General features: G+C 26.7%; 4 protein-coding genes across 6 annotated transcripts in view; all 4 read right to left on the bottom strand.

Moving 5' to 3' along the window:
- Window positions 1-199: 199 nt before the first annotated feature.
- LOC103310641 (adenylate kinase 7-like) lies at window positions 200-2,696 on the bottom strand. The gene is made up of 4 exons (XM_008189581.3): window positions 2,477-2,696; window positions 2,176-2,276; window positions 549-704; window positions 200-455 (listed from the first exon to the last, which is right to left on the bottom strand). Exons 1-4 carry the CDS (start codon window positions 2,601-2,603, stop codon window positions 237-239), a joined length of 603 nt encoding a protein of 200 aa, XP_008187803.1. The 5' UTR covers window positions 2,604-2,696; the 3' UTR covers window positions 200-236.
- LOC100569374 lies at window positions 2,689-5,452 on the bottom strand. Of its 2 annotated transcripts, XM_029491723.1 has the most exons (7): window positions 4,918-5,452; window positions 4,729-4,833; window positions 4,462-4,628; window positions 4,293-4,389; window positions 3,700-4,208; window positions 3,440-3,636; window positions 3,244-3,358 (listed from the first exon to the last, which is right to left on the bottom strand). In XM_029491723.1, the coding sequence occupies exons 1-5, from the start codon at window positions 4,942-4,944 to the stop codon at window positions 4,125-4,127; spliced, it is 480 nt and encodes a 159-aa protein (XP_029347583.1). In that variant the 5' UTR covers window positions 4,945-5,452; the 3' UTR covers window positions 3,244-3,358; window positions 3,440-3,636; window positions 3,700-4,124. The 2 variants fall into 2 exon arrangements, with proteins under 2 accessions (XP_029347584.1, XP_029347583.1); XM_029491724.1 differs by lacking the exons at window positions 4,293-4,389; window positions 4,462-4,628; window positions 4,729-4,833; window positions 4,918-5,452 and adding an exon at window positions 2,689-2,967 and having other exon boundaries at window positions 3,216-3,358; window positions 3,700-4,110.
- A 204-nt stretch (window positions 5,453-5,656) lies between these two features.
- Window positions 5,657-6,530, bottom strand: LOC115034507. Its single transcript, XM_029491807.1, has 2 exons — window positions 6,315-6,530; window positions 5,657-6,213 (listed from the first exon to the last, which is right to left on the bottom strand). The coding sequence occupies exons 1-2, from the start codon at window positions 6,500-6,502 to the stop codon at window positions 5,931-5,933; spliced, it is 471 nt and encodes a 156-aa protein (XP_029347667.1). The 5' UTR covers window positions 6,503-6,530; the 3' UTR covers window positions 5,657-5,930.
- Window positions 6,531-10,310: 3,780 nt separating this feature from the next.
- LOC100161360 (ATP-dependent RNA helicase me31b) overlaps window positions 10,311-16,796 on the bottom strand; it is a 10,472-nt gene continuing 3,986 nt past the window's right edge. For both annotated transcript variants that reach the window (XM_008189580.3, XM_001951295.5), the window contains exons 6-11: window positions 13,554-13,648; window positions 13,319-13,441; window positions 13,110-13,238; window positions 12,855-13,035; window positions 12,583-12,794; window positions 10,311-11,788 (exon numbers count right to left, since the gene is read on the bottom strand). In XM_008189580.3, the coding sequence (XP_008187802.1) occupies window positions 11,714-11,788; window positions 12,583-12,794; window positions 12,855-13,035; window positions 13,110-13,238; window positions 13,319-13,441; window positions 13,554-13,648 (815 nt within the window). In that variant the 3' untranslated portion in view covers window positions 10,311-11,713. The remainder of the gene's footprint in view (window positions 11,789-12,582; window positions 12,795-12,854; window positions 13,036-13,109; window positions 13,239-13,318; window positions 13,442-13,553; window positions 13,649-16,796) is intronic.

Raw genomic sequence — 16,796 nt, 5'->3', positions numbered from 1 at the left:
AACGTCTTGCAATCATATATGATACCCTAGGGCCTAGAACATGACCCATAAAGGAGAGCAGTTATTAAAACTTGTTACCTACCTATCTAATATTATATTATACAGGATATCATTATTATTGTTATACTGTCAAATACCAATAAAAATAAATAATTAATATATCTATAACGAGCTTACGTCATTTTAAGAATTCAAAATAAATATAATATTTTATGGCTAAATTATAAAAATTCTTGTTAATTTTTAAACAATTCTTCTTCGCTGTTTGTATCTTCTTCGTCCGTATAATGTGCTATCAAAACGTCCATTAATGATTTTGATTTATTTCTTTCATTTTCATCGTAATTATACAAATGGAACATGCGGTCCAATATTTTTGGGATATTCACACCTCCCTTAGAATAGCCTGGTAAGTTTGGTAAACCTTCCGGATTCTCTTTAAGAGCCATATATGCCTAACAAGTGTAATAATTATAATACGCATATTATTAAATTATAATAGCTCCATAAATGTCAAAATATTAAATAGATAATATAGTTATGTTCACCACAAAATCTACAGGATTTTTTGGTCTCACTTTTGCAACTTGAACTATCAATTTAGTCAAAATAGGAGTGACGTATTTCATTAGATATTCTTCGTTAGACAAACGTTCGATGTATTCGAAATCCGTCACCTTCCTAAAATCTTCTAGCAATGTTAACTGTAAGATTCATAGACGTTTTTGTTAAAACAATATTACATGGTATTTTTCGTTATATAGTAGATTATTTGTACCTAGTTATTTGTAGTTCCTACAAGTACAATAATAAAAACTTTTTCACATAGTAAAAAATGTTGAGACTTGAATGCAATGTTCTTTATAAGTTTTATTAATTGAAGTTCAAAAATATTAAAGATGTATTATTATATAAGCACAGTTATTTTTTTATATGCATTTAAAATTCAATTTCGAAAATGTTTTTTCACACTGTTTTTCAGTTAGAAATTCATAAAAGTTTTTCTTTTCTTAGCTAACGTTAGACATTTTAATAGAAGATTCCCCACAAATTGTTGTATCTTTAACATCGATATAGAAAAGTTTACCGGAAAGTAACATTAATTTTTAATGAATGTTTGAATTTAATATTCGTCGGAATTTGGATTTGAATTTTCACTGGTAAATAACGATTTTTCATATTTTGTTGCAAATTGAAAACGAATGACCGCCTAGATCCTCGAAATTTTGACCAAATGTTAAAATTTCTTTTTTCCATACATGGTAAGATTTTCATACTGTTTTGATTCTTTTTAAGCTATTTATAACCATGAGAATTTTTTTTAATTTTGTACCTTAGTTATTTTTTAATTAGATATTTATAAAAAAAAAATAAAAATGTATAGCTAAGATTAAAAATTTTAATAGAAGATTTCACATAAGTTTTTCTACCTATTACAAAAAATAAAACTTTACCGGAAAGTTATGCTTTTTATAGCCATGAGATATTTTCGATTTTTATATATTTTTTTTATTATTATTAAATTGTATTATTTACAGGATACAACGTCTCCGCTCAGAATCATTTTTCGTATGCAATGATTTATCGTTGAATTCAAACATAACACATCCAGTACAATAATTCAATGACATACTCGACAACTAATGTACAGCGGAGCGATGATACCTACTTATCCACCTTATTTTATATTTAATACATTTTTCGTACATATTTAGATTTTAGACAGTACATTTTTTGCATATTTAACATTTGTATGAGCATATTTTGTCGTTTACAATAGATATATTTTTGAGATTGATAAGATTTTTTTTTTAATATCATGATGAATTCTACAAGGATATTCTGCACAGCAACCAATGAACAATATATAGATAATTACCTTACCATATAGCAACCTCGCTTATACATTTTTATGTAATCATAATTTAAATTCATAGGTATCCATCATCTATGATTCACAAAGGAAAAACAATAAACAATTAATCATCCTATGCAATAACAAATAATTATTAATTATTAAAAAACCATTCAATGATTTTCCGTGCAGCGGAGAAAATATCAAGTTACACGCTACCTTTACTATACGTCTATACAGTACATTTTTTTTAGCTCCTATAACTTATTCGAGACACTTCTATAAATTATAATATATTATATTATTAAACAGATATTTACTTTTTCCTTGAGTTGTTTGTGTTTATATTTTTGATGTTCAATGTTTATTTCTTCCTCTATTGAATTCGTTTTATTTAAGTCAGTAATTGTCTCCAATATTCCTATAATTATTAACCTCAATACAGAAAAAAACATATAGTACCTACCTACATTGATATAGTTAATTATTATTATTTTGAGCCTCATTCATGTACCTAATAATGTTAGTTGTTAATTAATAAATTGTTAGACGTTAGTAAATAGTAATATAATAAGTAATTACTAATTACTAATTCGTATGTTACTATAATTTTTCAATCACCATGTTGTTGATTCAATTTGATTTCCTTTACAATTATACTTAAAAACTGTTCAAAACTTGGATCAATTTCTCGTAATTGAACTTTGTTAGCATACAATTTTAGTGGAAAGTATGGAGATTCAATCATCTTTATCGGTGCATAATAAAAATTAAGTAATTTCAAGAGATTATTATGATTTTGTTCATTCCAAATTAAGTGTTTGCTAAAATAATCAAGTTACTACATTATTGTCCATTAATATTTTAAAATAGTTAATATTTTACGGTTTTTTTAATTTGTTTTTTTAGAATGGGTTTAGCTGCAACTACATTAGATACTATGGCGACTTCAGAATTTGATGAGTGTATTATGTCAACTTCTGAGAACAGGAGTCGTCTTTTTGCACTTGTATTTTTAAGCGTATTGGTGTTTGTATTTGTATGGATATCACTGTTCTGTTCAGCGGGTAAAATAACACCCTCTACGTTTTGCGTTAAATTAACCGTCAAATCTACAACATAATAAATAATAACACATCAATTAATATGTAAAAATACATAGTATTATAAATATACCTTATATACCTAGCATTTGATAAATAGCCAATATTTGTGTATATTTACTATATTAATAAATATACCATTAAACTATAATATACCTATATTATATAGTAGGTAGGTAGACTAGGTAGGTATATAGGTACGCAATGGTATTATTAAAAGAAAAATGTATATATTTGTAATTTGTATAGGTACCTACCGGGCAATTTATTAATATCTATATTTGATTGAAGTACATTCATATCATCGAATCGGAATAGCATTTTGGCTTGATCTACTGTCGTTGGATATCCATCCAAGACATACCCACGTTTAAAAAGTGCTATTCTTTCATTCAATAATCTATAAAAAAAAATAAAGAACCTATAAAATATAGCTGCAGATGGTAGGTATCTACTTAAGAAAAATGTAAAAACGATTTACGGAATTAGATAAATATCTTCCAATTCATCATTATTGGCATCCATAGATGAATATAAAATTGATAGCTTTTTATTTAATTCTAATATTTTGTTAGTTATAATTGGACTAATTTCGGCTTGGTCATCAGCATCATCTAATAAATCTTCCGAATCCTCGGTAAATTGACTTTTGTGGTACAGTGAACTTATTTCTTCTCTCTTCACAAAATAATTTGACACCATGCATAATTTGTTTACTAAAATAAATTATTTCAAACTCACAATTTCATTAATACAGTCTTCAGTTATTTTTTTTGGTTCCAAATAGATTAAACCATAATACTGCGCAAGTTGAAGTGCAAGTTTGGTCTTACCAGAAGCCGGGGGACCGAGTACAATTAATTTAATACTCTATACAAAAAAAATATACTTTTATCTCTAATCAGTACTACAAAATATTATACATTCAAAATAATTATTTTAAAAAAATGTTCACTTTAATATTATGAGCTCTTTTGTACGTTTCAACTAAATATTTCATTGAATTCAGTATTGATGATTTATTGTTGTACCATTCGAAATTAGGCCACAATCGATTAATGTTCGAATTGACTTTAATATCGGTTGACATAATTTGTTTATGTATGCCCTGATCGTTTCGAAATTTAACTTTTACATAAGTGCTTAATTAGGTACAATCTGAATTTTTAGCTCACCTTGAGTTTATATTTATTCATGAATGTATTTAATGGCACAACCATTGGAGCTACATCGCACGACTTAGCTAGAGCCTAGACAAATATTATTTAAATACGAACACATTAGATTATTTATGATACACATGATGAATGGCTGAGTTATAATTGGATACTTACAGTGATGATTTGTTTTAATGTATTTATTGGACTTTCAACAGCAAAAATATGTTGATACTTCAATGCTTGATCATCGGATATTACTTTATGTATCACCCTAACACAATTAATAAATAAACACATAGTAGGTACTTAGTTATTTTATAAATCCATAAATATGTATCTAAACCTAGCTAAGTCTTCAACGTGTATTACAGGTAAATGATTTTGGCTATTTGGTATTGGAAATACATCGGTAGTTTTACAAGCTGAGTCAAACGCGAATTGTAACAAATCTTGTTCAAACCCATATGTAAGTCCAGCCCAAACAATTATTGTTTTCACAATTTCTTTTAACTAAAAACAAATAATAAACAAATATGTTGCAGGTTCAATAATTGATTGTAAATACTACGGTACAATGAAATAATGAAATGCGAAATGCAAATATGTTTACTCCTTGGGTTTCATTCACAGCTAATACTTCAAGTTCAAATTCATAATGTTCCATATATTTCGGATTTGGAACTCTATTATTCACATCAAGTTCACTCATATAATGCTTTTTATATAAACAGTTATATTTTAAATATTATTATTATTATTATTATTTATTTAATTTATTATGCATGTATAACTTGCTTACTTTTTTATTGACGCCTGCCCAAGTCATGACAGTAGATATTACCACTATCAATTTTATGTTTTTTGAAACATAAGTACCTTTAAGGTTGACGATTTCACTCTTTAATGACCTAAATATTTCTTTTCCTTTAGTTAATGCCGAAATATCACTAGATATGTCGATTACTATGATACCGCAGGTTTTCAGTAACCCCAAAAGCTCGGAACTGTTTACTGTACTCACAACTTCGTTCTAATTTCAACACAAATATCTATTATAATTTCAAACCATATTCTCTAAACCTTAATAAAATAGGTAGTTACTTTATTTACTTAGGTTATTACGCTATACCTACAGGGTCGCCAACCAGTCGATCGCGTCATCGCGATCGATCTTTAGAAAAATATCGGTCGATCGTATCAAAAATTAAGTATACCTGCAATATCGGTTGATCACGTGCATAATATTAAACTAACTTTTACGCTTACTATGCAAAATAAAGTATTTCTTAGTGAAGAAAAACATACAATGAAGAAATAATAAAAGACAAATTTAATTGTACAATTTATTATTATGCTGCATATTTTTATTTTTTTCATTTCTCTTAATATAATGTATTCATTTTTCCGTTATACCTAGTACTAACTGAAGAGTAATATCAATGGATATTTTTCTCTTATCATGTGAACTCATGTCAAAAATTCTATTACTCAAATTTACTTATTGTATTATATTAAATATAGATTGTAAATAAATTTTTATAAATAAAAAAAAAAAAAAAAAAATGCTGCATATAATACATACATATCTAATTTTTTTAATATAGTAGTCGCTAACAAGATACTTAAATTTTTGTAGTGTTGTGCTTAGCTCACTTCCAGGGTGCAGGGCTCAGGAATTTTAAATGTAGGAGAGGAGGGTTTAAAAAAAAAATAACGAATTGCCTGATCTAAAATTAAGAAGTACAATAACTATAATTATGTGTAAGTACATATTATATTATTATGTTTGTCAAGTGTCCCTGGGGGTGGCTTTTAAGCCTCTAGCCCCCCTCCATTGAACACGCCCCGGTTCACTTCTTGGAAAAGGTTGGTGACACCTTGTATAGACCATATTCTAATATTACCCACTTTCAATTTTAATGATTCATCATCTACTGCTTCGATGTATATTTCATATGGAACTTCTGTTTGGATATTGTCATTGCTTAATTTATCTAATTTTTCAAACGATTCGTCATCTTCTAAAGTTTTATTGAACACTCTATAGTTATATATTATCGCTTCTAACCGTTTTTTCGGTTCTATATTCAATAATCTAAAACCAAATATTTTGTTATTCAAATTTGAAATGTCAATGTGAAAAATAATAATAATATGTAAATATTATTACCTATATTATAATATATTAAAACTCACCTAAAAAATTCTATGCCTGTTAACCTATCAATAATATCATCAACAACAAACTCGTCATTTTTTCCTAAATTTAATTCATTTATAATTTCAGACTGTTGAGACCCTGTGACATTTGATTGCCATTGTTGTGATATTAGTTGATAATTTTCTTTATTCGAATTGGATAAGATGTCATGTGCTTTAGACATCTGATTATTTTTAGCTAACTTTGACGATATAAACTAAAGGTTTAATATAATAATAAATTATTAAAAATATTTATCACTATATTAACCATTGCCTATATATTTTAATAACTATTTAATAACATATTACACATTATGTTTAAATACCTTTATGAAATATTTTACATTAAATGAGTTCCCTGGACTGATGAAAATACGATTAAAATTAAAAGACCATTCAGACATCTCCATATGCTTGATATATTGTTTAACATTGTTTTTGAGTTCAATTTCGTCAAAAACTAATCTAGATATATAACTGTCAGATAAAGTTGAATTAAAGATACTCATGTTGTAGGTACCTACCTACCTAACCAATAAAATATCAAGGAAAACAGCAAAACAAATATAAATTAAACTAAAGGTAAGTAATACGATTAATATAAATAACTTTTACAATGATAAATTACAAATTGGTTGTTATGGTTTTATATACCTACCTGTAATATATATTGTCCCATTCCTATTTCCTATACAACTCTCTGCCAAGTTTCAGTTTGTCACGTCAATATTAGTATATTACGCAAATAAATTGCATACCTACCTACCAGGTTATGCTTTGCAGAAAAATGAAAAACTTAACCGAAATTATTAGTACATAAACAGTAAAACATGTATATGGGATACTGATTAAATACTCTGAGCTGTGCACGGTCTGGTCTGGTCTGTAGTACAAAATTACAAAATTTCAATAATTTTACTCCTGGGTTCTGACTAGAAAAAAAATGTTGATAATTTATTGAAATAACGACGATAAAGTATTCAAATAAAAGCTTAGACTTGTAAACTTTAAAGGCCGGAGCGAACGATTGAAGAACCTACATTTGAAAATTGTTTTTAGTTACTTTACTTAACACTTACTCACATCACTTGTATTTTAATCTCCTGGTGTTTAACTTACAGCGAGCTATTGTTATTTGTAATAAATAATAGTATATTACTTATGAGGTATCGTCAAAAAAATATTACATATATAATACAAATGGAAAAATCTTAGATGATAATAAATAAAAGGCATTAAACATAACGATTATTAAATTAGGATGAATGATAACATTCTAAACATATGAATCTATAAAATGGAACCAAATAACTAGTCCTGCAGTCATTTGTTGAGGTAAGAGAAAAACTATGCACTTTAAAAAAAGTTTTACAATAAATTAAAAGCAACTATTTGTAATATTAAACTAATCCAAATATTTAATATTGGAGAGAAGTACTATCCCGGCTGGGAAGTCGGGAGGTGATGAATTTTCTCATGAAACAAGTACGATTTTTAGTCATTTAAATTTTTGTCAAGTACCTATACCTATGCTATTTTTAGTCTTATTGGGAAGGAGTATAGGTATTATAGACAATTTATAGTATAATATAATATAAAAAAAAGTGAGTGGTGTCATGGGACACTCTGTAGAAACGAAGTTTCTTTTCCAACAAATATTATAGATTACAAATACATTTTAGTGGAATCATTAAAAAAAAGTAAATATCAATAAGTAAATGTATTTAAGTATTTAATGAATTTAAGTAAATGTGAAAAATTAATAAAAATGAAAATTTTTATTACTATTTAATTACTATTATATTAATCATATTATTCAATAATCTAAATTACAGGCCTGTGATAACTGAAATATGATATGTATGTTTGTGATGTAATTTTTTCCAAATATCTTGAAAGTACTGCATCAATAGTGGTTTCATCTTACAAATTTACAATTTATAAATTATAACAATTATAAATGCATAATATGCAGACCTAAATAGGCTGTTTCAAATTCTCGAGTTATACCGTTTTCTATTACCTATAGTCTATACCAAATGCGACGCACAAACAAATTTAATTACGGCAAGTCTGCAAAGGTTAGTTTGGGTACCAACGTTTATATTATGTACATTTTTTACTTTTATACTTTTAAATTTTGTTTTTTAGAGACTATTAGCGTTATCTAGGAGACACTGCGAGGAGGTTGGCTCTTAATAGTCTCTCAAAAATGTGTATTATTTTATTTTTTATTATTAATATTTTAATTATTTTATTTTGTCATATTATATTAAAATATTTGGTCATTCATTACAAAAATTCTATTAAAATCTTATTTTATTTTTTTACTCATCTATATTTTTTTTTCCGACAAAAAGTGGACCGATGTCATATAGATAATTCCCTATATTGTTGTCAACTTTAAACTCACTGTATTTTTTTAAAATATAGTCAACATTATCTGCGATGAATTATTAGTTATAAGTAATTGATATTAATTGGTTTGGAGTTAAAGTATAGAGTATACCACTATTGTAAATAAATAAATATCACGTGTTTATAAGGTTCACCCAAACGTGTCTTGTGTACCCAAACGCAAAGGTGGGCATTAACTAGTTAAAAAATTAAAGTTAAGTTAAAAAGTTAATTTTTTTAAACTTTTTAACTTAGCTAAATAGTTCATTTTCTAATGAACTTATGAATTTAACTAGTTTAATTTACAGTTGAAATAATTTAGCTTTTCTCAGTTGATTTTAAAAAAATCCATCAAGTTAAAAACATTTTGAAATTTTTTATTTATACGTAATTATTACTATATCAGTATAAAATAAAAATAATCCAATACAAAAACACTAACATTTCTGTTCTTTTTCTTGATAACATAATCTATATAATTCCTGCGCACACCTATGTACCGTTCTTATAGATTATTGTGTAAATACTACAGATATGTATAATAACTAGATACCCGACTCCATATACAACAACACTATTAAATTATGATGCCCGACGCCATTTGCAACTTTGGCAATGTTTACATTTATTCATATACATATTTACTTATATATACATATATACTGATAATACTATTTTGCCCTAGTTGTAAATGGCTGCCAGCGTCATTGATAAGAAGAAGTCGGGTATCTAGTCATTATACATATCTGTGGTAAATACTCACAATATTTAAAAACGATAAAAATGTATGATATCACAACAAAAACCCTTAGTAAACTAAAATATAAGATCTTTAAGCACTATAAAGATGTGATATGAATAAATGCTAAATATATTGAATTTAAGTAAACTTATTTTGTTTCAATAATTTATTTTTAAATTAATGATAAGTTATATTTTAATAGCCCTTCGCCCCTTCACCATTTAATTATTCACACTTTGTTTCTTTTAAGAAATAATTCTTCGCCAAGTAAATACATTATCGAAACAAAATAAGTTTATTTAAATTCAATATACTTAGCAATTATTCATGATCTTTATAGTACTTAATGATCTAATATTTTTTTTTACTTAGCCATTTATACAGGTAGTTTAAGAAGGGTTTTTGTTGTAAGTTCTTTCAATTTCCATAAGCTCCAACCAATCTAAGGTAAGGTTTGCTGAGCTTCTTCAACTAATGTTATTGTTAATTCTAATATTTGTTTAAGTATTGAAGTATAAGTATTACAATATAGTTTGAAAATTTACCATGAGTTATTGAATAAAATTATTTTAACTATTATGGATCTATTGAGAAATTATTCTAAAATTTTCAGCTATATGTTCAATATTTGGATCTATAATGAACATTAATCAATACTTTATTTTTCATTGTATTAGTCTTAAATTTTAATGAAGAAAAACATTTTATTAGTATCTTATTAGTACTATAAATTGTTGCTCTGAAAAATATTCATGATATTGGTATAATATATATTCACACAACAATATTGATTGAACTGAACAATAAATTATTACGTAGAATAGTTTTAAGGATAAAAAAAAAAACTTAAATGGTGGTTGAAAGTTGGATTTATTTAATTGTTATCAATTCATTTTTTTTTATCCATTAACAAATTTACACAAAATTTGTATATAACAATAAATTTTTTTGACATGAAAATAGTTGGATACACAGTGAATTTTAATAATACATAATAGAGAAAATAATATGTTATACACTAATTAAACGGGTAACGAGATATATAGTTGATATAAAAATTACATATGTTAGTTAACTTATAATATTTTATTGAAAGTCTAATAGAATTTGGTTCTATTAACAAATATAATTTTAACTGTAACAACAGTAGGCGGATTTGATTAAAATATTGATTTTTAATTCAGTAAAATAAAATTTGTTTGTAACTTACAACCATTTTTTATGAATATTTTATATTTTTTTTTCGATGTAGCAGTAATATAACTCCTAATTAACGCAGCAACGCTAACACCATATTTTATTTTTTGAAAAAGAAAATCAAGTACCAAACTTTGTCGAACTATAATAAGGATTTTATTTTAATTTTAAATTTAGTTTCTAAGTCTTGAAACAAAAATGGTACTTATTTATTTCATTAAGAAAAAAATAAAATTTAACGAAGTTTTCCCCCCATACATAATTTGACTTCAGCCCTGAAATCCCAAGTCAAATTATGAACATGAAACAAATTTTTGAAAGATTTATTTATTAGGTCAAATACATAAAAGTAATTAAAATTTTACCGTCCAAAATTAAACCAGAAAAAATTAAATTGGTAAGAAAACAATCGGGCTGAAGTGAATGTTTTCATAAACCAATACTAAGAAAACAATTTTGTAGGACGGGTTCCAGCTTTTAGTAGTTTGTTATTTCGTACTGGAACTGAGATAGCTGTATTCTCAGCTCACAATTTGGATCAATTGTTAATAGCCGCACTTGCATAAGAGATCTTTTCGCTAATTCAATAGCAATAAATTTTAATGTTTTTAAATATAATAAATAATATACTCTTATGTACAATACATCGGACAACAGCGAGGGTATTTGTTTTTATCTTAAATATATACATATTTTATTGCCAATGTGGCAAGTATGTAGTACTGTTCACGAAAGGCTTGATCCAAGAAGTTAAGTCACCTTAAAGAGATACAGTACTACCATGCAAGGCAACATAAATTTCTTGTGAAATGAAAATAAAATAAAATAATACTAATAATAATAAAAAAAAGAAGAGAAGAGATTTTAGTTATGAATTTACGAAATAGAAATAAAAATTTAAGTGAACTGCAAATAGTTTTTAAATCAAATTTTTCTTTGGATCGATTGAAAAATAAAATGTATATATCTTGGGTTCTTTGAGTCTTAAAGTTAAGTATTTAGGTATTGAGTTTGTTTTAGATACAAATATTTACAATAGTTGGGGAAGGAGGATTTTTCATTTACTAAGGTCCATTTCTTCATTAATATCTACATCTTCTGGTCGTGCAACATATAACCTTGGATCAATTACCTGTAAGACAAAAAAAAACAATGTTATATAATAAATCAAGCATAATTTTTGAAAATACAGTAAAACTTCTGTTAACGGTCAATTTTTTTGGTCCCGTCGAGTGTAGGATACACATTCTACCTCTGTAGAACGGGCACCTCCAAATAGCGGTCATTATTTACAGTCCCTTTGGTGACTGTTATAATATGGAAGTTCTACTGTATATTAATTATTTAGGAATAAGTAATAATACATCTGTGTATCTTTATTACTATATTTAAAAATAAATTCTTTTTTTTTTTTTAATAATAATTAAAACATACCAGAAAATATAGCACAAACAAATAATGCGTATTTTGTAGCCTATTTTAGCAGTAAAAAAATTTTGGTAAAAAAAAACAATTTGTAACAATTCATTTATAATTTACAATTAATAATTAAGTGCCTCTGACCTGTATATTTTGATCATTCTAAATTTAACAGATTTCTGTTAAGTAAAAGGCATAACCTTAGCACAATTTTGAAAACAAATAGATTTCTTAAAATATTGTCGGATTACGCGCTACAGAGAACAGGAACAGAAAAGTATTTAGAATGACAAAAATATATGCATTGGCCGTTAATGGATACATTAAGAACCAAAATATTAAACAGCATCCAGTAACTTATTATATTAACTGTAATATGATGAATATAAATTATGTTAGCAATTTCTACGATAATTCTATTTATTTTAAATGACTTGCTAAATATTATGACCTAAGCCTTATAAAAGATTTCCTTCATAAATGATTTTTAGTATGCAAATAACTTACTTTAGGTATAGGTTTTATTTCTGTGCCTAATTCTTGTTCAATACGGTGTAAAGCAAATCGGTCATCATAAGTGATAAGATTGATGGCTATACCAAGATGTCCAAATCGGCCTGACCTACCAATACGATGCAAATACGTCTCTGCCATTTTGGGAAAATCAAAGTTTATCACAACATTTACAGCTTGTACATCAATACCTCTCGTAAATAAATCTACAAGAAAATAAATTGTGTTAAAGGACTCAAGATGAAAATTAGATTTAACTATATTACCAGAACAAACAAGATTGCGGCAAGATCCTTTTCTGAAATCATGGAATACACGATTACGATGTGCTTGGGCCATTTTAGCATGAATGTAATAACAACAATAGCCGAGATCAGTAATTTTTTTAGCAAGTAACTCTACACGCTGTGTTGAGTTACAAAATATTATACTTTGGTTTATTTGAAGCTAAAATAAATAAGAATAAAAGACGTAAGTATTTTGTTAAAAAATAATTTTCGATCATTTTAATAAATTAATACCTTTGAGAACAAAGTGTTCAAACAGTGAACCTTTTGTTTTTCTTGAACAAATGCATAATACTGAGTAACTCCTTTCAAGGTTAACTCTTCCATCAAGTTTATTTCATATGGACTACGTAAATGTTTATCCTAAAACAAAACAATACACATTGATTAAATTATGTATCATTACAGTCAAGAAATTTCATTGACTTAATTAAAGTACTCACCATAAACTGTTTGACAGTCAGAGGGAATGTGGCAGAGTATAGGAGGATTTGCCTCTCAGATGGTAACCTCGAAATTATATGATCTAACATACCTTTAAAATCTTGTGACAAAAGTTTATCTGCCTAAAAACAAAAGTCACTTATTAAATTGAAATTTAATTATATCAAATTAACTGGTTAAAATCTTAAGTATACATTTTTTTGAGTGATTGAATAAATATAAAAATGTATTTACCTCATCTAAAACTAAAATCCGACAATGATCAACTTTAGCTATGCTTTTGTCTAGGAGATCCAATATCCTTCCAGGAGTGGCAATAATAACATGCACTATAAAAAATATTAATATTTAATGCTAATGATGCATACATCAAAAATGTAATCAATTAAATATTATAAACAATTCAAGAAAGATTAGTGTATATTAAATTTAATGCAATAATAGGCCATGGCATATCCAAAAGATTAGAAACTGGATCCCAATTTGCTAAGTTAATTAAAAAAAGTTATTTCATAATTTTCAACATATAAATAAAAAAAACTAACTAAATGTCATCTGTGCTGTTGTTTTCGTTTGCAATAAATAAATTGTGATTTTTGAGATATATATTCCATGCCACAAGAGAACGCATAGACAACTATTATTACAATATTAGGGCCAGTATTACAATCATCGGTATGCTTCGATTACGCTTAATCGACTGATAACAGATTTTATTACCGGCCGAATTTGGCCGGTTAAATTTAACGGGAGATGGTAATACTGGCCCTAAAACTCTCAGCTTTCCCACCACTAAACTAGCGCGAGCACCGACTGTTGTTATCGGTGTCAAGGACATTTCAATAGACGAGTGGTTGGACAATATTAAGAATTCAAAACAACAAAACGCAGTCATTTATAAGAACAGCCAATAGCCATATGCATTCTCTTGTGGCACAGAATAAAGTTTTATAACATAATAATATAGTTAACTTAATATTATATATTAAGATAAATTAAGCAGTATTTATTCAGCTGAATACCTAGCACTATTGAAAGGAGTTCAATTAGCCCTCGATATCAATAATACTAAAATCGATATATGTTCTGACTCACTTAGTGCCTTAACAAATCTACAATCCAAAACCCTATCAGAACCATTGGCTCTTTCAATTAGCAACCTTCTTTCCAAATCAAACAAAGAAATCAGATTTATATGGACCCCAGGTCACTGCAACATAAAGGGAAACGAGAAGGCAGACGAAGCGGCTAGAAATGCAGTCAACAGTCCTGATGGTGAAATCATTCCTTTTTCCTCACTTGTAGATATAAAAAGAAACATAAACAAATACTGTATTGATTTGCGGAACTCACAGTGGCACACGACCACGGAAAATAAATTAAGAGAAATAAAACACTCTGTCGTACTCTGGCCAAAATACACTGACATAAACAGAAAAAATGAAGTGATTCTTAATCGACTCAGAATTGGTCACACGAAACTGACACACGGACATCTTATGGCAAAAACAGATCCACCCCTTTGCCCAACATGCAATACAAACTACTCCATCAAACATATCATCATCCACTGCCCAAACTTCAATGAAGCTAGAAAAGAGTTCAACATCCCAGACAACCTGTACGAAGCAATTGGGCCATTTTCAAACTTTCATAGCATAATTTTATACTTTAAAAAAATAGAATTGTACAATAACATATAATCATTTAATGTAGAAATTAACACACGTAAGCTAATAACCTATATAGTTGATGCTTAACCAATAATAAAAAAAAAAAAAAAATATAGTTAACCTGTGTTAAATTATCAAACAATAATTTAAGACCTATGAAACAAAGATTCAAAAAAATTGTGCTGGTCTGTTAACTTATTGAGACTTTGTTACATGCATTTATATACTGAATCATACTGTAATTGCAGCTTCCATATATATTCATTTTTAATATAATATAATAAATTTAATAAAACCATTATAGTGGAACACAATAATAGGAAATAACAGTAATATTGAATACAAGAAATTTACTTTGCTATAAAAATGGATTGTATTAAATTCCACAATTATTGAAGAGATTTTACTTAGATATTAATGTTTATTATTAAAACAGCAACCAACACAAATGTTAAATTATTGTAGCTAAGGCTATATTAAATGATTTGGTGAAAATCCGATGTAAAAAAATTGAGTGCTTTAAGAGTTATTAGGAAATGTAAAATAACCGCGTGACATTATTGGGACCAGCTCATTGTTATTGACTATCTTATTCGTGTAAAGTAAAAGTTCCTCGCTTCAAACAACGATTTACCAATCTAAAAATTTTATTTTTGAAATTTAGTTTGCGTATAAACGTGTGATTTTATGTGTCTAAGACGATAAAAGTATCAAAAATTCAATATAACGTTTAGTTTTTTTTTAAATATTAATAAATCTTTAATGCTTCTTTAAGAGAAATAGGTATATGATAATCAAATAAATACAAATTTTAGTTCAATATCTAGATGCTATTTGAATAATAAACAATACTTATTTTATTTTTCTAAGATATCTACAGTACTTAATTAATGATTATTTGCAAATAGCTCTCAAAAATAATTTCTCACTCATAAAATTAAAGTGAAGGGGAATCCAAGTATATCATCATAGAGCACATTAATTTATTATACAAGTCCCAAGAATATAATATTATTTTTTGATAAATAATAAATACTTGTACTAGGAATATCAAACGTTTTAATCAATTTATTATGAATATACAGTATATAACAATTTAACATTTCAAATCTAGAATTTAAACTCTCAAAAATAATTTCTCACTCATAAAATTTAAGTGAAGGGGAATCCAAGTATATCATCATAGAGCACATTAATTTATTATACAAGTTCTAAGAATATATTATATTTTTGATAAATAATAAATACTTGTACTAGAATATCAAACATTTGAATCAATTTATTATGAGTATACAGTATATAACAATTTAACATTTCAAATCTAGAATTTAAACTCTCAAAAATAATTTCTCACTCATAAAATTTAAGTGAAGGGGAATCCAAGTATATCATCATAGAGCACATTAATTTATTATACAAGTCCCAAGAATATAATATTATTTTTTGATAAATAATAAATACTTGTACTAGAATATCAAACGTTTTAATCAATTTATTATGAGTATACAGTATATATAACAATTTAACATTTCAAATCTAGAATTTAAACTCTCAAAAATAATTTCTCACTCATAAAATTTAAGTGAAGGGGAATCCAAGTATATCATCATAGAGCACATTAATTTATTATACAAAATCTAAGAATATATTATATTTTTGATAAATAATAAATACTTGTACTAGAATATCAAACATTTGAATCAATCTATAAAGAGGACGCTACACCCGTATGTTGTCTCCATCTTACACAAGCACTGCATAGCAGATTGTCGTTCACTATTCTCAATAGCGTGCTGTTGGTTTT

This window comes from Acyrthosiphon pisum, chromosome A3 (assembly GCF_005508785.2).
Source record: "Acyrthosiphon pisum isolate AL4f chromosome A3, pea_aphid_22Mar2018_4r6ur, whole genome shotgun sequence".
Taxonomy (NCBI): Eukaryota; Metazoa; Arthropoda; class Insecta; order Hemiptera; family Aphididae; genus Acyrthosiphon; species Acyrthosiphon pisum.
This window is presented reverse-complemented; position numbering and strand designations above follow the sequence as displayed.

What these genes read in the sequence shown, in the direction of transcription:
- LOC103310641 (XM_008189581.3), bottom strand. Translation starts at nt 2,603, where the DNA reads ATGATTGAATCTCCATACTTTCCACTAAAATTGTATGCTAACAAAGTT. An exon ending in CAAATTGAATCAACAACATG is followed by an intron (nt 2,277 to 2,476) that starts GTGATTGAAAAA and finishes TAATAATTATAG; the next exon opens with GAATATTGGAGACAATTACT. An exon ending in AAAATCCTGTAGATTTTGTG is followed by an intron (nt 456 to 548) that starts GTGAACATAACT and finishes TACACTTGTTAG; the next exon opens with GCATATATGGCTCTTAAAGA.
- LOC100569374 (XM_029491723.1), bottom strand. Translation starts at nt 4,944, where the DNA reads ATGACTTGGGCAGGCGTCAATAAAAAA. An exon ending in CACGTTGAAGACTTAGCTAG is followed by an intron (nt 4,390 to 4,461) that starts GTTTAGATACAT and finishes TAATTGTGTTAG; the next exon opens with GGTGATACATAAAGTAATAT. An exon ending in CATTAAAACAAATCATCACT is followed by an intron (nt 4,209 to 4,292) that starts GTAAGTATCCAA and finishes ATATTTGTCTAG; the next exon opens with GCTCTAGCTAAGTCGTGCGA.
- LOC115034507 (XM_029491807.1), bottom strand. Translation starts at nt 6,502, where the DNA reads ATGTCTAAAGCACATGACATCTTATCCAATTCGAATAAAGAAAATTAT. An exon ending in ACAGGCATAGAATTTTTTAG is followed by an intron (nt 6,214 to 6,314) that starts GTGAGTTTTAAT and finishes ATTTGGTTTTAG; the next exon opens with ATTATTGAATATAGAACCGA.